This window comes from Talpa occidentalis, unplaced genomic scaffold (assembly GCF_014898055.3).
Source record: "Talpa occidentalis isolate TD23 unplaced genomic scaffold, MPIMG_talOcc4v2.1 talOcc4.10, whole genome shotgun sequence".
Taxonomy (NCBI): Eukaryota; Metazoa; Chordata; class Mammalia; order Eulipotyphla; family Talpidae; genus Talpa; species Talpa occidentalis.
In genome coordinates, this window is record NW_023600993.1 from 84,178,702 (window position 1) to 84,194,574 (window position 15,873).

General features: G+C 42.3%; 1 protein-coding gene and 1 pseudogene across 1 annotated transcript in view; one reads left to right on the forward strand and one right to left on the reverse strand.

The window, feature by feature from the left end:
- The window catches only part of SAMHD1 (SAM and HD domain containing deoxynucleoside triphosphate triphosphohydrolase 1), a 48,916-nt gene extending 33,452 nt beyond the window's left edge, over positions 1 to 15,464 (forward strand). Inside the window, exons 13-16 of the mRNA XM_037495505.2 lie at positions 1,628 to 1,723; positions 7,641 to 7,745; positions 8,198 to 8,335; positions 12,639 to 15,464. Coding sequence (XP_037351402.1) covers positions 1,628 to 1,723; positions 7,641 to 7,745; positions 8,198 to 8,335; positions 12,639 to 12,758 — 459 coding nt within the window. The 3' untranslated portion in view covers positions 12,759 to 15,464. The remainder of the gene's footprint in view (positions 1 to 1,627; positions 1,724 to 7,640; positions 7,746 to 8,197; positions 8,336 to 12,638) is intronic.
- LOC119237531 (60S acidic ribosomal protein P1-like) lies at positions 6,397 to 7,127 on the reverse strand (annotated as a pseudogene).
- Positions 15,465 to 15,873: the final 409 nt, after the last annotated feature.

Here is a 15,873-nt window from a genome sequence, read left to right on the forward strand (position 1 = left end):
ACTGAAATACACTGCTGAGGGGAGCAGCAGGCAAGACAGGAGAGGTCTGCTCTGCCATATGTGGGTTAGCTCCCTGGCCAGAGATCAAACTCAGGCCATTGATGTTAAGTGCTGAGACTTAACCCCTAGGTCACCAGGGAGGCCCTGAAGGTTTTCTTCTTTGCCAGAAATCCATACTGATAACCATACCCTACTGCACACATTTCCTTGAGTTACACTTACTTCTTCTGTTATGCTGATAAGTTGATGCTACATGTTTTTAAATGTGAAAATTTTGTTATGAAAACTGCTCTGTTGTGACATGATTACAGGATGACATACACAGAAAAGCTATGTTTTTGCTTGGTTATTTCTACCCACTTTTCTTAGTAAAGTGCCATTTTCAGGGCCTCCCTGGTGGCACAAGGGGTTAAGACGCAACCTGTGAAGCAATCCGCAGCCACTGCAGCATGAGTTCCATCCCCAGCCAGGGAGCTACCCACATGGCGCAGCAGACCTCTCCTGTCTCGCCTGCTGCTCCCCTAAACAGTGTGTTTTAGTAGATCTGCCTGTTCTGTTCCCCACTCTGTCTCTGGTGAATCCTCTCACTCCCCCACACCTCTGACCTGTACCCCAGTTCTTGTATGCATAAATAAATAAATCTTTAAAAGAAAAAAATTGCCATTTTCACAAAGGGAACCTCTTGGGCACAGAGTGATAAAAAGGTAAGGAAGGTTCTAACATAAAGAATCTTATCTTGGGCTTCCCCTGGTGGCACAGACGGTTGAACACTGTGCTGTGAAGCTGTCCGCAGCCTCTGCAGCGCTGGTTTGATCCCGGCCGGCCAGGGAGGGTCCCACATGGTGCAGGAGACCTCTCCTGTCTTGCCCGCTGCTCCCCTCAGCAGTGTATTGCGTCAATCTCCCTGTTCTGTTCCCTGCTCTCTCTGGTGAATCCTCTCACCCTCCTGCGCATCTGGCCTGTACCCCGGCTCTTGTATAAATACATAAATAAATCTTTAAAAAATAAAAAAAAAAGAATCTTATCTTGGTCCTTCCTGGTGGGGCAAGGGGTTAAGTACCAGCACCATGAAGCAATCACAGTTACTGTTCGATCCCATGCCAGGGAGGTGACCCACATGGCACAGCAGACCTCTCCTCTTGCCCCGCTCCCCTCAGCACTGTATTTCAGTCAGTCCACCTGTTCTGCTCCCCACTCTGTCTCTACTGAATCCTCTCAACCCTACCCCACACCTCTGGCCTACACCCCAGCTCTGGTATGCATAAATAAATAAATCTTTAAAAAAACATCTTATCGGGGCCTCCCCGGTGGCGCAGCGGTTGAGCGCTGGGTTGCGAAGCTGCCCGCAGCCTCTGCAGCGCTGGTTCAATTCCCGGCTGCTCCCCGGCCACTGGAGGAGGGTCCCACATGGCGCGCAGACCTCTCCTGCCGCTCGCTGCTCCCCTCAGCAGTGTGCTTCAGTCCTTCTGCCTGCTCTGCTTCCCACTCTGGCTCTGGTGGATTCTCTCACCCTCCCGCGCTTCTGACTGTACCCAGTGCTTGTATAAATAAATAAATAAAAATAAATAAATAAATAAAATAAATCTTTAAAAATAAATAAATTTTTAAAAAATCTTATCTTTTCTAGGAAGACTGCAAAAATTTTCCACAAGAGCTTGCTGATGCTAAACCCGAGGAAGTGTACCTGGAAATTGAACTGAAGGCTGAGGATTTCATAGTGGATGTAAGTAGTTAGCTTGGTAATATACAGATGTATACCATCATAAAAACAGTATGTGTTCATTATAGAAAATTTAGAAAATACACAAAGACAAAAGAAAGAGAATTATCTGTGATCTCATAGAAACAACCAACATTAACTTTTTAAATTTTTCTTTAACATATCAATATTTTTTATATAACTGCTTGTGTGGTTAGTAGAACATTGTTTATATTAATTTTTGAATGTTTTCTTGATCACAGAAGTAGCACATGCCAATTATTTTTTAATCGCCTGTGCACACCACAATGGAATAAGACTTTTTTCCACTGAGAGGTTGTGGTGACTTTTTATATCCTAATGAGAATGTCAAATGGTTCTCTCATATGTTCTTCTGCTTCCTATAGAAATTTTTTTTTCAGAGTTCACTCTTCTGGACAATGTTCCTTGTGTATTTTTTCCCCATGAGACACTCATTTGTTATTTTCTTATTGACACATCTTTGAGTGAAGGGTAATCTTTCCTAACCATTCTCTGCCAAGGAATACACTAAGGAATTGCCCTTGGACCTAGTGTCTGTCTACTTGATCATGTTTTAAAGTGCCTCAGGCCTGCAGATCAAGCTGCAATTTCCGTTTCATTAGATGGATGAGGTTGCCCCAGAATAAAGGACTTCACATCCTGACTTCCTGAGACTCTGAAAGACTTCACTGTCCAGAATGTTTTCCCTGGGCTCTCACATGTCCGCCCTTGCCCTTGGTGCTCTCCCCAGGGGACCGGCTCACCCTCAGTGTGGTGCATTGCTCCTAAACAATCCCCAGCCTCCCATTTGATTTTTCTATCAAATTGCGGTCTCACTGGATATAGGATCAGAGGTACCTGAAGAGGCCATGCACAGGAGAAAAGAACATCTGTATGGCCAGAAGACATGAAAATAAATTTCTCCTTTTAACCTAAAGGCGAGTTGGTGCAACAATGAAAGATTTTTTTTTTTTTGATGCTCAGCCTTGTAAGAATAAAAATTATATACAGATTTTGTGGTAATAAAGTTATGTGAACATGAGAGCATAAATTGATATGCGAGAACAAACTGGGTCCATTTTTTTTTAAGATATATTTATGCATACAAGAGCTGGGGTACAGGCCAGAGATGTGGGGGTGGGGTGAGAAGATTTACCAGAGACAGAGTAGGGAGCAGAACAGGCAGACTGATGGAACTACACTGCTGAGGGGTGCAGTGAGCAAGTCAGGGGAGGTCTGCTGTGCCTTGTGTGTTGCTCCCTGGCTGGCAGGGGATCGAACTCAGGCTGCAGAGGCTGTGGATTGCTTCATATTGTGGTGTTTAACCCCTTGCACCACCAGGGAGGACCAAACTGGGTTCATTTTAATCAAATTATTTCATTTTAGGGATGTGTCCTAAGGAGATAATCCATTTTTCAAAAAGCGCAATTATTGAATATATTTATTGTGGCATTGTTATAGTATGAAATTAGAGGACAGATGTATATGTCTGTTAATACAGTGGAATAATGTAAGCATTAAAATTTGTTTTTAATATAGAATTTGTTTATACTAAGTGAAGAGAAGAACATATAGTATGATTTTGTTTTAGCTACTTTAAATGTATATATACTGTGTGGACAGTGAGCACATTGAAAAATAATCTGGGGTCCTCCCCGGTGGCGCAACAGTTGAGCGCTGGGCTGCGAAGCTGCCCGCAGCCTCTGCAGCACCGGTTCGATCCCCAGCTGCCAGGCAAAGGTCCCACATGGCCGCAGACCAATCCTGCTGTGCCCGCTGCTCCCCTCAGCAGTGTACCTCGGTCCTTCTGCCTGTTCTGCTCCCGGCTCTGGCTCTGGTGAATTCTCTCACCTTCCGCGCTTCTGACTGTACCCAGTGCTTGTATAAATAAATAAATAAATATTTAAAAAGGAAAAAAGAAAAAGAATCCGGATATTTTAATAATAAAATGTTAATATTGTTTCTATCTAGGTAATAGAGTTACAGGTTTCATTGTTATTTTTGTTTGTTTTTTACAGTGAGCACAGTATGACTTTCATAATCAGAAATTAAAACCTTTACATTTTAAATGCTTAAAGCCTTTCTGTATTCTGAAAAAAGCAAATAAAACTGCTAATTAAATGTCATATTAAGCATCTCAGTTTTAGTTTGACAGTGTAATATATCTATTTGGTGAGTTTTACATAGTTCCTTTTAGGGTTTTGTAGAAACTTTTATGGCGATTAAATGGGCTATAAAACCTTATTTTACTATTTATTATTTAAGATTTATAGTCAATCTGTAGACCTTTCTTTTGCTTGTGAATCATTGATAAAAAATATGCTCTCCAATACTCTTGATATTGCCTTTCTGAAAAAATTGGTATTTTATCAAATCTTCTTTAAGAAGCACTTTCCAGTAATACATTAGAGATTACCTTTTATTCCTATTCTAAAGCCTAGGAAAGAGCTAGTGGCACTTCTGAAAAATGCTTAAAAATTTGATTAGTGTTTATGCCTTAACGAATAACTGAAAATGTCCAAGCCTATGACAGCACCATCCCGCGTGAAACAATAGTCAAGAGTGAGGCCTATGACAGCACCAGCCCTGGGGTCATGGGGAGGACTGAGCAATTGCTCCCTCTCAGGGGAAGGGATGCAGCATACTCCCTGCAGCTGTCCAAACCATTCATCTGCACAGAGTTGACAGACCCCTGGTCTCTCCTACACTGCAGCTGAACCTCAGGTGTACATACACCCTTCTTTCAGATAGTAGAGCTACCAAACCTCAGATTCTGGTTTTCTTTAGTCACCACTCACCAAATAAGATCCTCTTATCATCTGTTCTTCTCTGTATCATCACAGTCACAACACTCTGCTGCCATTTCATTCTAGTCTCTCCCTTTCTCCCACACCTGACTGTGGAGCCCTTTGAAATTTCCACTCCATAATTAATGAAGCCGCCCATATCCTCAGCCTTTTAGCTGTCTCATTGCCTCTGTTGCAGCCTGGCTGTCCTCGGAGAACCCGCTTTCCCTACATTCTTTTAGAAGCACATTCCTCAGGGTCAAGAGACCTTCCTCTTGTTCTGTCATAGCATTTCCAGACCCCAGGCCAGATTCTTGTTTCTCTAAGGCTGCAACTCCAATCATCCACTGTCCTCTTCAAAGGTTTTGTCATGGTTGTCACTCTTAATTCTTGCCAATAATCAAGTGATTTCATAGCCACTTGACTGGCCAGTTCTGAGGTCTGCAGTGATCTTATCCACTCCACCTCAACCATCACACACAAGAGATTATTAAGCTTTGAACCTTATTGACATTCAAAACTACCTTCCTTCTAAAAATCACTATTTTGAGCATCTGGGCTGTCCACAGACACCTTTATTCCTTATTTGCTTGTTCCTAGTTAATGGGGACCCCCAGTTTATCATCTCTCTACTTTTTTCTCCCAATCTTAGATCCTACAGTCCATTAGTTCAGTAATTTTCTCTAGTTATCCTTAGCTCCCTTCCCCTTCTTTGTACCTACCTAGCAAAAGGCCGAGTGACAGGGATGAATCTAATCCACTTCTCTGTGTCTACAGTTGGACATAAACTGCTGCTATAATCACTGTTGCTCGTATCTCTAAATTCACGGTCACCCACCTTATCTGGACCCTCTGGCCTTTCTTGCAAAATTAGTGTAATTTTTCGGTCTCTGGAATTTCTCTTTGAAACCATCTTCTCTCCCCTTAGATCTTCAATGCTGCTTCCCACCCCAACTGTATTTACCCTTGATGACTAACTTGGCTTTTATTTCAGGCCTTTAGAAAGGAACCTCCTCAAACTACCCCATCAAGCAAGCAAGCCTGCTTCTCGCTGCAGCTGTGTTCAGTCTCCCGCTGTATAGTGGGGCAATGTCTCTTCTTATCAAAGTCTCAGAGTAATCCTGCTGCTTGTGTTCTAGACCCCAGAGCTGTGTGATGGAATTCTGTGGTGTTGGCAATGGTCTGTATCTGTGCTGTCGTGTTGGTGGCTGCTGTTGGCTATTGTGGCTATCGAGTACTTGAAATGTGGCTACTACAACTGAAGAACCAAGCTTTTCATTGTATTTTATTGTATTTAATGACTTTAAATTTAAAAGACCACATGTGGTTACCACATTGGGCAATGCAGCTATAGAGCCATTTGTCTCAGGACTTCTGAGAATCTTACAGTATCCTCTCCTCCCTCTGACCTTCCCTTCAGCTTAGACAGACTTTCAGTTTCAGAAAACCACCCTCCTTTACCCTTCACCTTTTCTTTAGGATGAAACTCATTGAACAGTTGTTTCTGCTTACCTTTCCTAGGTACTGTATTCCTCTCCATAATCATCTCTGCTGCCTCTTCATTTTTTTTAGAGTTCCGCTTTTTTTTTTTAAGATTTTTTTTTCATGCATACAATAACTGGGGTACAGGCCAGAGGTGTGTGGGGGGGATGAGAGGATTCACCAGAGACATAGTGGGGAACAGAACAGGAAGAGTGACTGAAATACACTGCTGAGGGGAGCAGCGGGCGAGTCAGGAGAGGTCTGCTGTGCCATGCGGGTAGCTCCCTGGCCCGGGATCGAACTCGTGCTGCAGTGGCTGCGGATTGCTTCATAGGTTGCGTCTTAACCCCTTGTTCCACCAGGGAGGCCCAAGAGTTCAGCTTTTTATTGAACATTTTAAAAAGAAGCTTAGTCAAAAAGATCAAAACCAAAGTCTTCATAGGACTCTTCAGATCCTTCTTTCTTTGATCCTACATTTTCTTCTCAGGTGGGGCAGCATTGGTAGAGGGGGCAGGACTTCCTGCTGATGAGGCAGGTCCCCCAACCCCTACATTACAGGTAAGACTCCACAATGTTGACGTGGGCCAGAGCCATGCAAACGAGCCTGGCCAGAATGGCTCAACATTTACATCACCTACTTTAATGCGGGTCATCTTATCCTGTGTGACTGACACCTCATTATCATACAGGATGAGGGCCAAGTAGACTCAGAAGAGCTTGGAGATGGAGGCCAGTGCTGGGTAGGTAGCTGCCAGGCCTGGTGCTGGTCACTGGATGACATGGATGCTTCACTGCAGTGTGACCTTACTTTCCTCAAAGGACCCTGAGTGGGGAGCAGAACAGGCAGATCTACTGAAATACACCACTGAGGAGAGCAGCTGGTGAGACAGGAGAGGTCTGCTGCGCTGGGAACTCGTGCTGCAGAGGCTATGGATAGATTCATAGGTTGCGTCTTAACTGCTTGGCCACCAGAGAGGCCCTTTTGCCTGCTCTTAAAAGCCAAACTTCAAAAAGTTGACCTCTCTCTTTTTATTTCTCATTTATTCCTGAATCTTTTGTTCTGTGGCCATTGCTTTACTGAACCTACTCTCTCCAAAATCACCAATGACTTCAGTGTTACCAGATGCAGCAGTTTCCATCTTCTCTGGCTCACAGCTGTGTCCTCTGCCTGGAATTCTTTCCTTCGTAGGCCTGGTTAATTCCTACTTATTTCATAAAGTCACTTTCCTAGGAAGATACTTCCAGTCATTCTTTCAAAGCTCCATGCTATCAGGCTCCAGAGTTTCACAGCACCCTCTACTTTTCCTGGGTAATTCTGATAGTGGCTAGATAATGTTATAATTATTGGTCCAACTTCAGTCTAGGCTACATGGTCTGTTGGTGCTGGGGTTGTGTCAAGCTTCCTTATATTTCTTGTGCCTACAACATTGTCTGTCATGTAGTAGGTATTGACTTTATGCCAACTCATATTGAAAGCACAAGTACCTAACCCCCACACCCAGACTTCATGACCAAATTCCTGTGGGTCGTGCACTATAAACTCCCTTAATCAGTGCTTTTCCTTCTGAACCTCCAGAGAGCTGTGATCCATATCATACCCTGAACTCAATTCTCAGTTACTATGTGAGCACTTATTTCCTGCTTTTATTAAGGTTATCAATATGGATTATGGAATGGAAGACAAGAATCCAATTGATCATGTTCGCTTCTATTGTAAGACTGACCCCAACAAAGCCATCATGATTACAAAAGAACAGGTAACTACCTATAAAAAATAAATATCCCACAGTGGAATTTAGTAAATCTCTAGAGTACATCTGCATGCAGTTCAGGTTGTAAAATCAGTGTGTACAGTAAAAGTAAAAGCTTATCTTTAAAATTAAAGTGTACCACCTGGTTTTGTATAGACTAGACCATCTTGATAGTTTTTTCTGCTTGCTTAACATAGATGAAAATGATGCTTTTGGTTTAGAGACTTGGTTAAGAATACAGAATACTGGCCTGTTACTAATTGACATAAAGTTGTGGGACATTTTGCAATATGATGACTATCTTGAATGTTTCCCTTCGGATTATATTTGGGATAAAATAGCAAGACATCGTGGTGCTTTTAATAGTACATTAAGAATGGAGTTTAGGAGCCTGGAAGGTAGGTAATTTCTCTTGTGTGAATTCAAGGTAACAGTGAAATCTTTTCTTTTTTAAAAAGGTTTCACGGCTTTTGCCAGAGAGATTTGCAGAGCAGTTAATTCGAGTTTACTGTAAGAAGACAGATAAAAAGAGTTTGTACGCAGCACAACAGCATTTTGTTAATTGGTGTAAAATCAGAGATTTCACCAAGCCACAGGTGGGTAGCCTATTATTCACAAACTGTACAATTTAAAATTTTTAAGTGAAAACCAAATTCTCTTGGAAATGTTCTCATTTAAATTATAGTGGGTTGGTTATGATTTTTGAAATTTATTTGTATACCTTAGGCTTTCCTTTTTAAAATGTCTCAGCTGTGTGAACCAGTGATTTCTTCCTACACTGATAGTCAGTGGTGCTTTTAATACCACATTAAGAACAGAGCTTAGGAGCCTGGAAGATAGCTGATTTTTCTCGTATGAAAAGAAATTAACCTCATGTCCTAATGTCCTAATGATAAAAGTTTAATGTGCTGAACATGTAAATAGTACTTTATAACCTCACTGCTCATCTCATCCAGTCCCCTCCACTGACACTACAAGGAATGTTCTAGTGTCCTTATCTTTCAGAGAAGGTTACCAAAGCTGAGTAGTTAACTTGTCTAAAGACACATAAAACTGGGCCTCCCCTGGTGGCGCAGCGGTTGAGCACTGGGTTGCAAAGCTGCCCGCAGCCTCTGCAGTGCCAATTCAATCCCCAGCCGCCGGGCGAGGGTCCCACATGGTGCGCAGACCTCTCCTGCCACCCACTGCTCCCCTCAGCAGTGTACTTCGTCAGTCTGCCTGTTCTGCTTCCCGCCCTGGCTCTGGTGAATTCTCTCACCCTCCCGTGCTTCTGACTGTACCCAGTGCTTGTATAAATAAATTTAAAAAAAACTTTAAAAAAAAAAAAAAAGGACAGATTCTCCCGGTGGCGCAGCGGTTGAGTGCTGAGTTGCGAAGCTGCCTGCAGCCTATGCAGCGCCGGTTCGATCCCCAGCTGCTCCCCGGCCACCGGAGGAGGGTCCCACATCCCGCATGGCGCGCAGACCTCTCCTGCCGCCCGCTGCTCCCCTCAGCAGTGTACTTCGGTCCTTCTGCCTGCTCTGCTCCCCGCTCTGGCTCTGGTGAATTCTCTCGCCCTCCCGCGCTTCTGACTGTACCCAGTGCTCGTATAAATAAATGAATGAATGAATGAATGAATGAATTCTCTCGCCCTCCCGCGCTTCTGACTGTACCCAGTGCTCGTATAAATGAATGAATGAATGAATGAATGAATGAATGAATGAATAAATAAATAAATAAATAAATAAATCTTTTTTAAAAAGGACACATAGAACTGATACTACATTTTCTAACTTAATATTTGAAACTCAGCATTATCAAAATCTGTAAACTATTTAAATTCTCTGAAATAAGAGAACAGAGGGAAGAAGAACCCAATTGTAGTTGCCAATCCTATAGAAAATGTTGTTAAAATTATCCCTAATTGGTCCTCCCCGGTGGCACAGCGGTTGAGCGCTGGACTGCCCGCGGCCTCTGCAGCACTGGTTTGATCCCCAGCCCCCAGGCGAGGATCCCACATGTTGAGTAGACCTCTCCTGCCGCCTACTACTCCCCTCAGCAGTGTACTTTGGTCCTTCTGCCTGCTGTGCTCTCTGCTCTGACTCTGGTGGATTCTCTCGCCCTCCCACACTTCTGACTGTACCCAGTGCTTGTATGGATGAATAAATAAATCTTAAAAAAAAAAATTATCCCTTATTGACCTACATGTATTAAGTATCTGGGAAAGAGATAATGACCAATCAGGACCTGGCAACTGAATGAATGAATGAATGTAATTGGCGGACAGGTAGGAAACCTCATTTGACTCCCTAATTAAGTGCTCTCTCTGCACTATCGCTTCCTCTCTCCCCTCTGTGTCTGGTGCTGAAGGGAACAATAACAAAAGATCAGGCATGAAAGAGTTGGCTGGCACGTGGGCACTTTGTCACATGCCAGGTGAGTCCTGGTAGGATTCAGAGAGATGGGAAAACTCAGAAAAGCCTGTGAAGGAGGGAGGACTCTGTTGGGTCTGGAAGGCTGGATTGTATTTGGTTAGATAACAGAGAGACAGGATGGATATATTTGGTAATGAATAACGGAGGAATGGGATTGGAACAAGCTGAGTGTGTTTAGGGATTTTGAGGAGGCCTGTCGACAGAGCAGAAGATTCTTATTATTGAGTAGTGAGAGGTTAAACTTGAAGAGTAGACTAGATTATAAAGAACTTTGGAAAATCAGCTAATGAACATTTTCTCATGTTTAGTAGGAGAGAATCCTCAAGAATATTCAAGTTACCATGTTACTGTAATTATTCTGTGTTTGTCATCTCCAACTAGAGTGAGATCCGTGGGAATAAGGAAGTAAATCTCAGGAGGTGTAGCACCAGGGAAACTAAACCTCTGAGGTAGAAAGAAAACTAGCAGTGGATGGATTGTGCATTGGAGAGTTTGGAAGCAGAGATACGAGGCTATTAAGGTTTAGCTACTTTAAATCTAGGTACATTCATTCAACGAATGGGTATTTTTGCCAGGCCTTGTGTTAGATACCAGGGTTACTAAGACATATAGTTCCTAAGACATGTAGCTCACTTGGACCTCACTCTGGTTGGGGTTTGCAAACACAGGTATACATAATTTTTTTTTTACTTTATATATTATTTTACATCAGTCTTCATTTTTGTACAATGTATGCTTTCTCATCTCAGTTATAGTTCCCATGAAATTCCCACCACCAGTTCACCTGTGTACTATCACCATAGTCCCTTGTGCTCTTCCCTCCTTTGTTTTGATCCTACTCCCTTCTCTTCCCCTGCAGAATGTCTCTGGTTTATAGTTGCCTCTTGATTTTGATTTTGATTTTATTATAATTACTTTTTTTTCTCTCTGATCCCTTATTTGGATCCTCTACATTCCTCCTATAAGTGAAACCATCCGATATTTTTCTTTTTCTTTCTGGCATATTTCACTGAGCATGATCCCTTCCAGCTCTATCCATGTTGCTGTGAATGACATGAGTTTATCTTTTCTGATTGCTGAGTGATATTCCATTGTGTATATATACCACACCTTCTTTTTTTTTTTTTTAAAGATTTATTTATTTATACATACAAGAACTGGGGTACAGGCCAGAGGTGTGGAGGGTGAGAGGATTTGCCAGAGACAGAGTGGGGAGCAGAACAGGCATATTGACCAAAGTGCACTGCTGAGGGGAGCAGTGGGTGAGACAGGAGAGGTCTGCTGCGCCATGTGGGTTGCTCCCTGGCCGGCCAGGGAATTGAACTCGTGCTGCAGAGGCTGCTAATTGCTTCATAGGTTGCGTCTTAACCCCTTGCACCACCAGGGAGGCCCTATACCACATCTTCTTGATCCAGTCATCTATTTTTGGGCATTTGGGTTGTTTCCATAGCTTACCTATTGTAATTAGTGCTGCAAAAAGCATAGGAGTGCAGGTGTCCTTTTGAATTAATGTTTTTATGTCCTTTGGATAGATCAGAGATATAAATACTTACAGTGACACAATAAGTACTTCGGGGCCTCCCCTGGTGGTGCAGGTGGTTGAGCGCAGCGCTGTGAAGCTGTCTGCAGCCTTTGCTGCTCAGGTTCAATCCCCGCCAGCTGGCGAGGGTCCCATATGGCGCAGCAGACCTCTCCTGTTGTGCCTGCTGTTCCCCTCAGTAATGTATTTCGTCAGTCTGCCTGTTCTGTTCCCCACTCTGTCTCTGGTGAATCCTGTCACCCTCCCGCACATCTGGCCTGTACCCCAGTTCTTGTATAAATAAATAAATAAATCTTAAAAAAATAAAATATGTACTTCGGAGGGGAGGAGGGCACAGAGTTTTAGAGGAACAAAAAGGAAGATGCTTTTAACCTGACTTGTTCAGCTGGGAAAGGCCTATTTTTAAAGAAGGACTTAGAAGCTGAAGAGTGAACTAGATGAGAAAAGTCACCTAGGTAAAGGAGGCCTGGGAGACTGGAAGATGAGAGAGCACATGGTGCATTTAGGGATGGGGTCTGGGATATGCATAATTCTGTAAGCCAAGAGCAGAGGAGAGCCTTTAATATGTTTTAAGCAGGAGAGTTACAACTTTGCATTTTATAAAATCCACTAGAGTAGAAATTAGAATGAGTAGGAATAAGAAAGTTTGGTAGAAATAGAGGTGAATTTGAAGACAAATAATGGTTGACTTTGAGACAGACAGGTCTTTCAGGTATATGAGTATTATGGCAGCTGAATGACTGCTTTTAATAGCTTTGTCAAGTCGGGCCCAATGTTGTTGAACAAAAGAAAGTTAATATGGGGGAAGAGATAAAGTTTCAACAGAGCCAAATGAGCAAACAGTACATTCTTTCTGCAAGACAAGGTGTGTGTCCCTGAAACTTTCACCCAAAATTAGAAAAACTGGCTTTTCTGTCTCTAGTTTTTTTTTTTTCTCCTTAACAGGATGGCGATGTTGTAGCCCCACTTATAACACCTCTAAAAGGTGAGTGGAATCACAATCCAGATTTCCGTCGAGAAGCATCCAAATCCAGAGTCCAGCTTTTCAAGAACAAAGACGTGTGAATGTCTGCAATCAATTCATTAAGTTCATTAATCCAAAACAATTCATTAATTTAGGAAATTTGATCATAGAGCTTGCTCTTCAAATTTAGTGAAAACTAGTACTTTTTATATTTTGAATGTATACACATGCTAAATCTAAGAAATTTTTATTCAAAGATAAAGACATATTGGGCAAATTTTGCTGTATACATGCTGTGAAAAGCATTATCTTGCCCTTTTTTAAATATTCATTAAGGCTTCTCCTTTAGTCACCTATTTTCTTAGAATAACTTCCTTTTAACTCTTATGATATATGATTGTTTTTTTATTTTTTTTAAATGAGACAAAGGTGCACACTGCAATTTGACATTGGGATTGTCATGAACAACCATGGTTAAAATCCTAGCCCTGAGGAGTTGCCCATCACCCCATATTTGAGGCTAGTTCTCTGTAAGTGGTCTGAATGTAAAAGACACCATTCGCTCAACCCTTTTACCCCTTGTAAGCTGCTCAGTTGTAGTCAATAGTTGAGGGCCAGGAGTGGGCTCTAACTCTGATTAATTTACTGAGAAGGTCTAAGAGCTCCGGCCTCCTCTGAAGTGGGACATAGACTACCTTTTGGGAAACCCATGCACCTGGTGCCAGAGGGATTCCCCAAACCAGGCTGTTCTTGGGCTCATTTACAGTTCCAGACTCTCCTGAATACCCACTGCCTGAGTCCCGAGGGTTTTACCACTGGTGGTGTGGAGAAGGCTGCCTTCTGACCAGCTCTGTCACCTCCCTTGAGCTGGTCAGAATTCTTCACAGGAATCATCCTCAGGGCTACTCAGAACTGAGACTTCATTTTTTGCTAGGTTGGTGCAATTTATAGGTTTCAGAGCAAAGATTGATATGTCTGTGCTGAGATGAATGATTACCCCTAAATTTCAGGATCCCGTGTAACTGGATGTCCCCAGCACTTACTCTTTGTCTCTAGCTGTGAGGTAGCAGTAGTTGAACAGTATTCCTGCACTGAGGGCACCCCTACACACACACATACACACACACACACACACCCCCCTCCCTCATCCCCAGTTCTACAGAAGTTCACCATGAGCAAAGTCTAATGTTAATGCTGAAGCCTCCGGGTTTGGTCCTGAAGATACAAGGCAGTAGGGAGTGTTAGCGACGAGTCCCTGACTTCACACTCCCTTATGAGGCCCTCCTTGATTGACTGGGAATAGGGAGCCAGCGCTGGCTTGGGCAAAAGCAAGTGGGAGGAAGGGAGCACTGAGAACCTGCCAAGAGACTCACCTCAGAGTCTTAGAATACTGCCACCTACCACTGTGTAACCAGCTTCTGTTGGCACTGGGGTGAAAATTATGTGCCACTTGGAATGTATGCCATTCTGTATTATACCCCCTCCAGCATCCCTCAGTAGGTAATCAAGATTTCATTGTAAATCATAGGAGAACAGTGAAAATTCTGCTCTCTCTCCCCCACCATGATTCTGTGAGTGTGAGGTGTGTTCAAATGGAGGCTCATAGAAGCACAGATGAGGTGGGCCATTAAACAGGGTCATACCTGTTTTGGCCATTGGTGCCTCTAAAACTTTCAGTGGGGAGAACCATTTGACTCAACCCAAGGTTAAGAATGTAATGTTTTTCTGCTAAGATGGTTTTATTTTTGTAACTCCTACCTTTAAATAATTTTTATCTACTCTAGAATTTTGTAGACCCAGTATTGTATCACTTTGCTATCCGAAAAACAACTTGAATCTTTTCCATTTGCATCTTTTGTTACTTATAAGGCAGCTGCACTTTATGTCCTTTGCAACTGTTTTAATTGTAAAAGAACCATGTGTCATTTACAATGTTAAATTTTTCTTAAACATCTTCACTATTATAAAAATGGAGACTTTAACAACTTTACCTCTAGAGTTAGTTAACATTGTCACCTTCAGAATGTAAATAGAAGTGCAAGTTAAAATGATGCTTGGGTGAGGAAATAGCTGCAATAAAACTTCATGAATGTATTTCCATCTTGAAACTAAAGGTATGTTTCTTAATGACTTTATCTCAGTCTTATGTGTCCAGCTTTAACCCTTTTGTTCAAAGGAGATGTGTTTTTTCTAGGAATCCACCCAGATATTTGATGGTATATCTGCAAGGGGGCTGTATTTAACAGGCCAGTGTTACTTGATTTCCTTCTGTTAATAATGGTGGATAATAGCGAAGTTTTTCCTTCTAGTAGGAAGCAGGCAGTAGCATGGGAACGGATATGGATTTTTCTTATTTTTCTGATCTCCTGTTGTGCCAGAAAATATCCTCCATTTTAGCCTTTCAGGGTTCCTTTATTCTAACATAAATAAAGTCCCTTTATTCTAATATGCATACCTTTATTCTTTGTTATAAACTTCTTTATTCTATTATGCATACCTTTCATTTGCTGCATTCATATCTTCCCTGTGAAATTAGAGATTTGCAAGCACCTGGCACACTGGCAGTAGACAGGCCTCAATGTTACAGAAAAAAATTGAAGCTAACAGAGTCTTTATTTCACCAGTTAAACCCAGGTTCTATGGGTTTAATTTTCTTTAAAATAATTTCTAAAACATACATTGCAGAATCCCATTTTTAAAAATCTCTCTCTCCGTGGGAAATTTTCTGAAAGATAGACATGAAAATGTTAGTATTGGAGGGGAGGGTTGAATTTCAGGTAATGTTTGTATCTTTTTTTCTACAATAAACATGTATAATTTCTTTTTTAAAAAAGATTTCTTTTTATTTTATTTATGCATACAAGAATTGGGATGTAAGCCAGAGGTGCGGGGGGTGAGAGGATTCACCCGAGACAGAGTAGAGAGCAGAAGAGGAGGATCTACTGAAATACATTGCTGAGGGGAGCGTGGGCAAGACAGGAGAGGTCTGCTGCACCATGTGGGTTAGCTCCCTGGCCAGGGATCAAACTCATGCTCCAATGGCTGGCTATAGCTATTGATAGCGCTGAGCCTTTAACCCCTGTGCCACCAGGGAGGTCCATAAACATGTATAATTTCTAAAAAGATAATTTACATGAAGTGCTTTGCACTGCTCAGATGAGGTATAAATACCTTTCACTCCTTCAAAGGTACCTCTTCTGGAGAACAGTTTCTGCA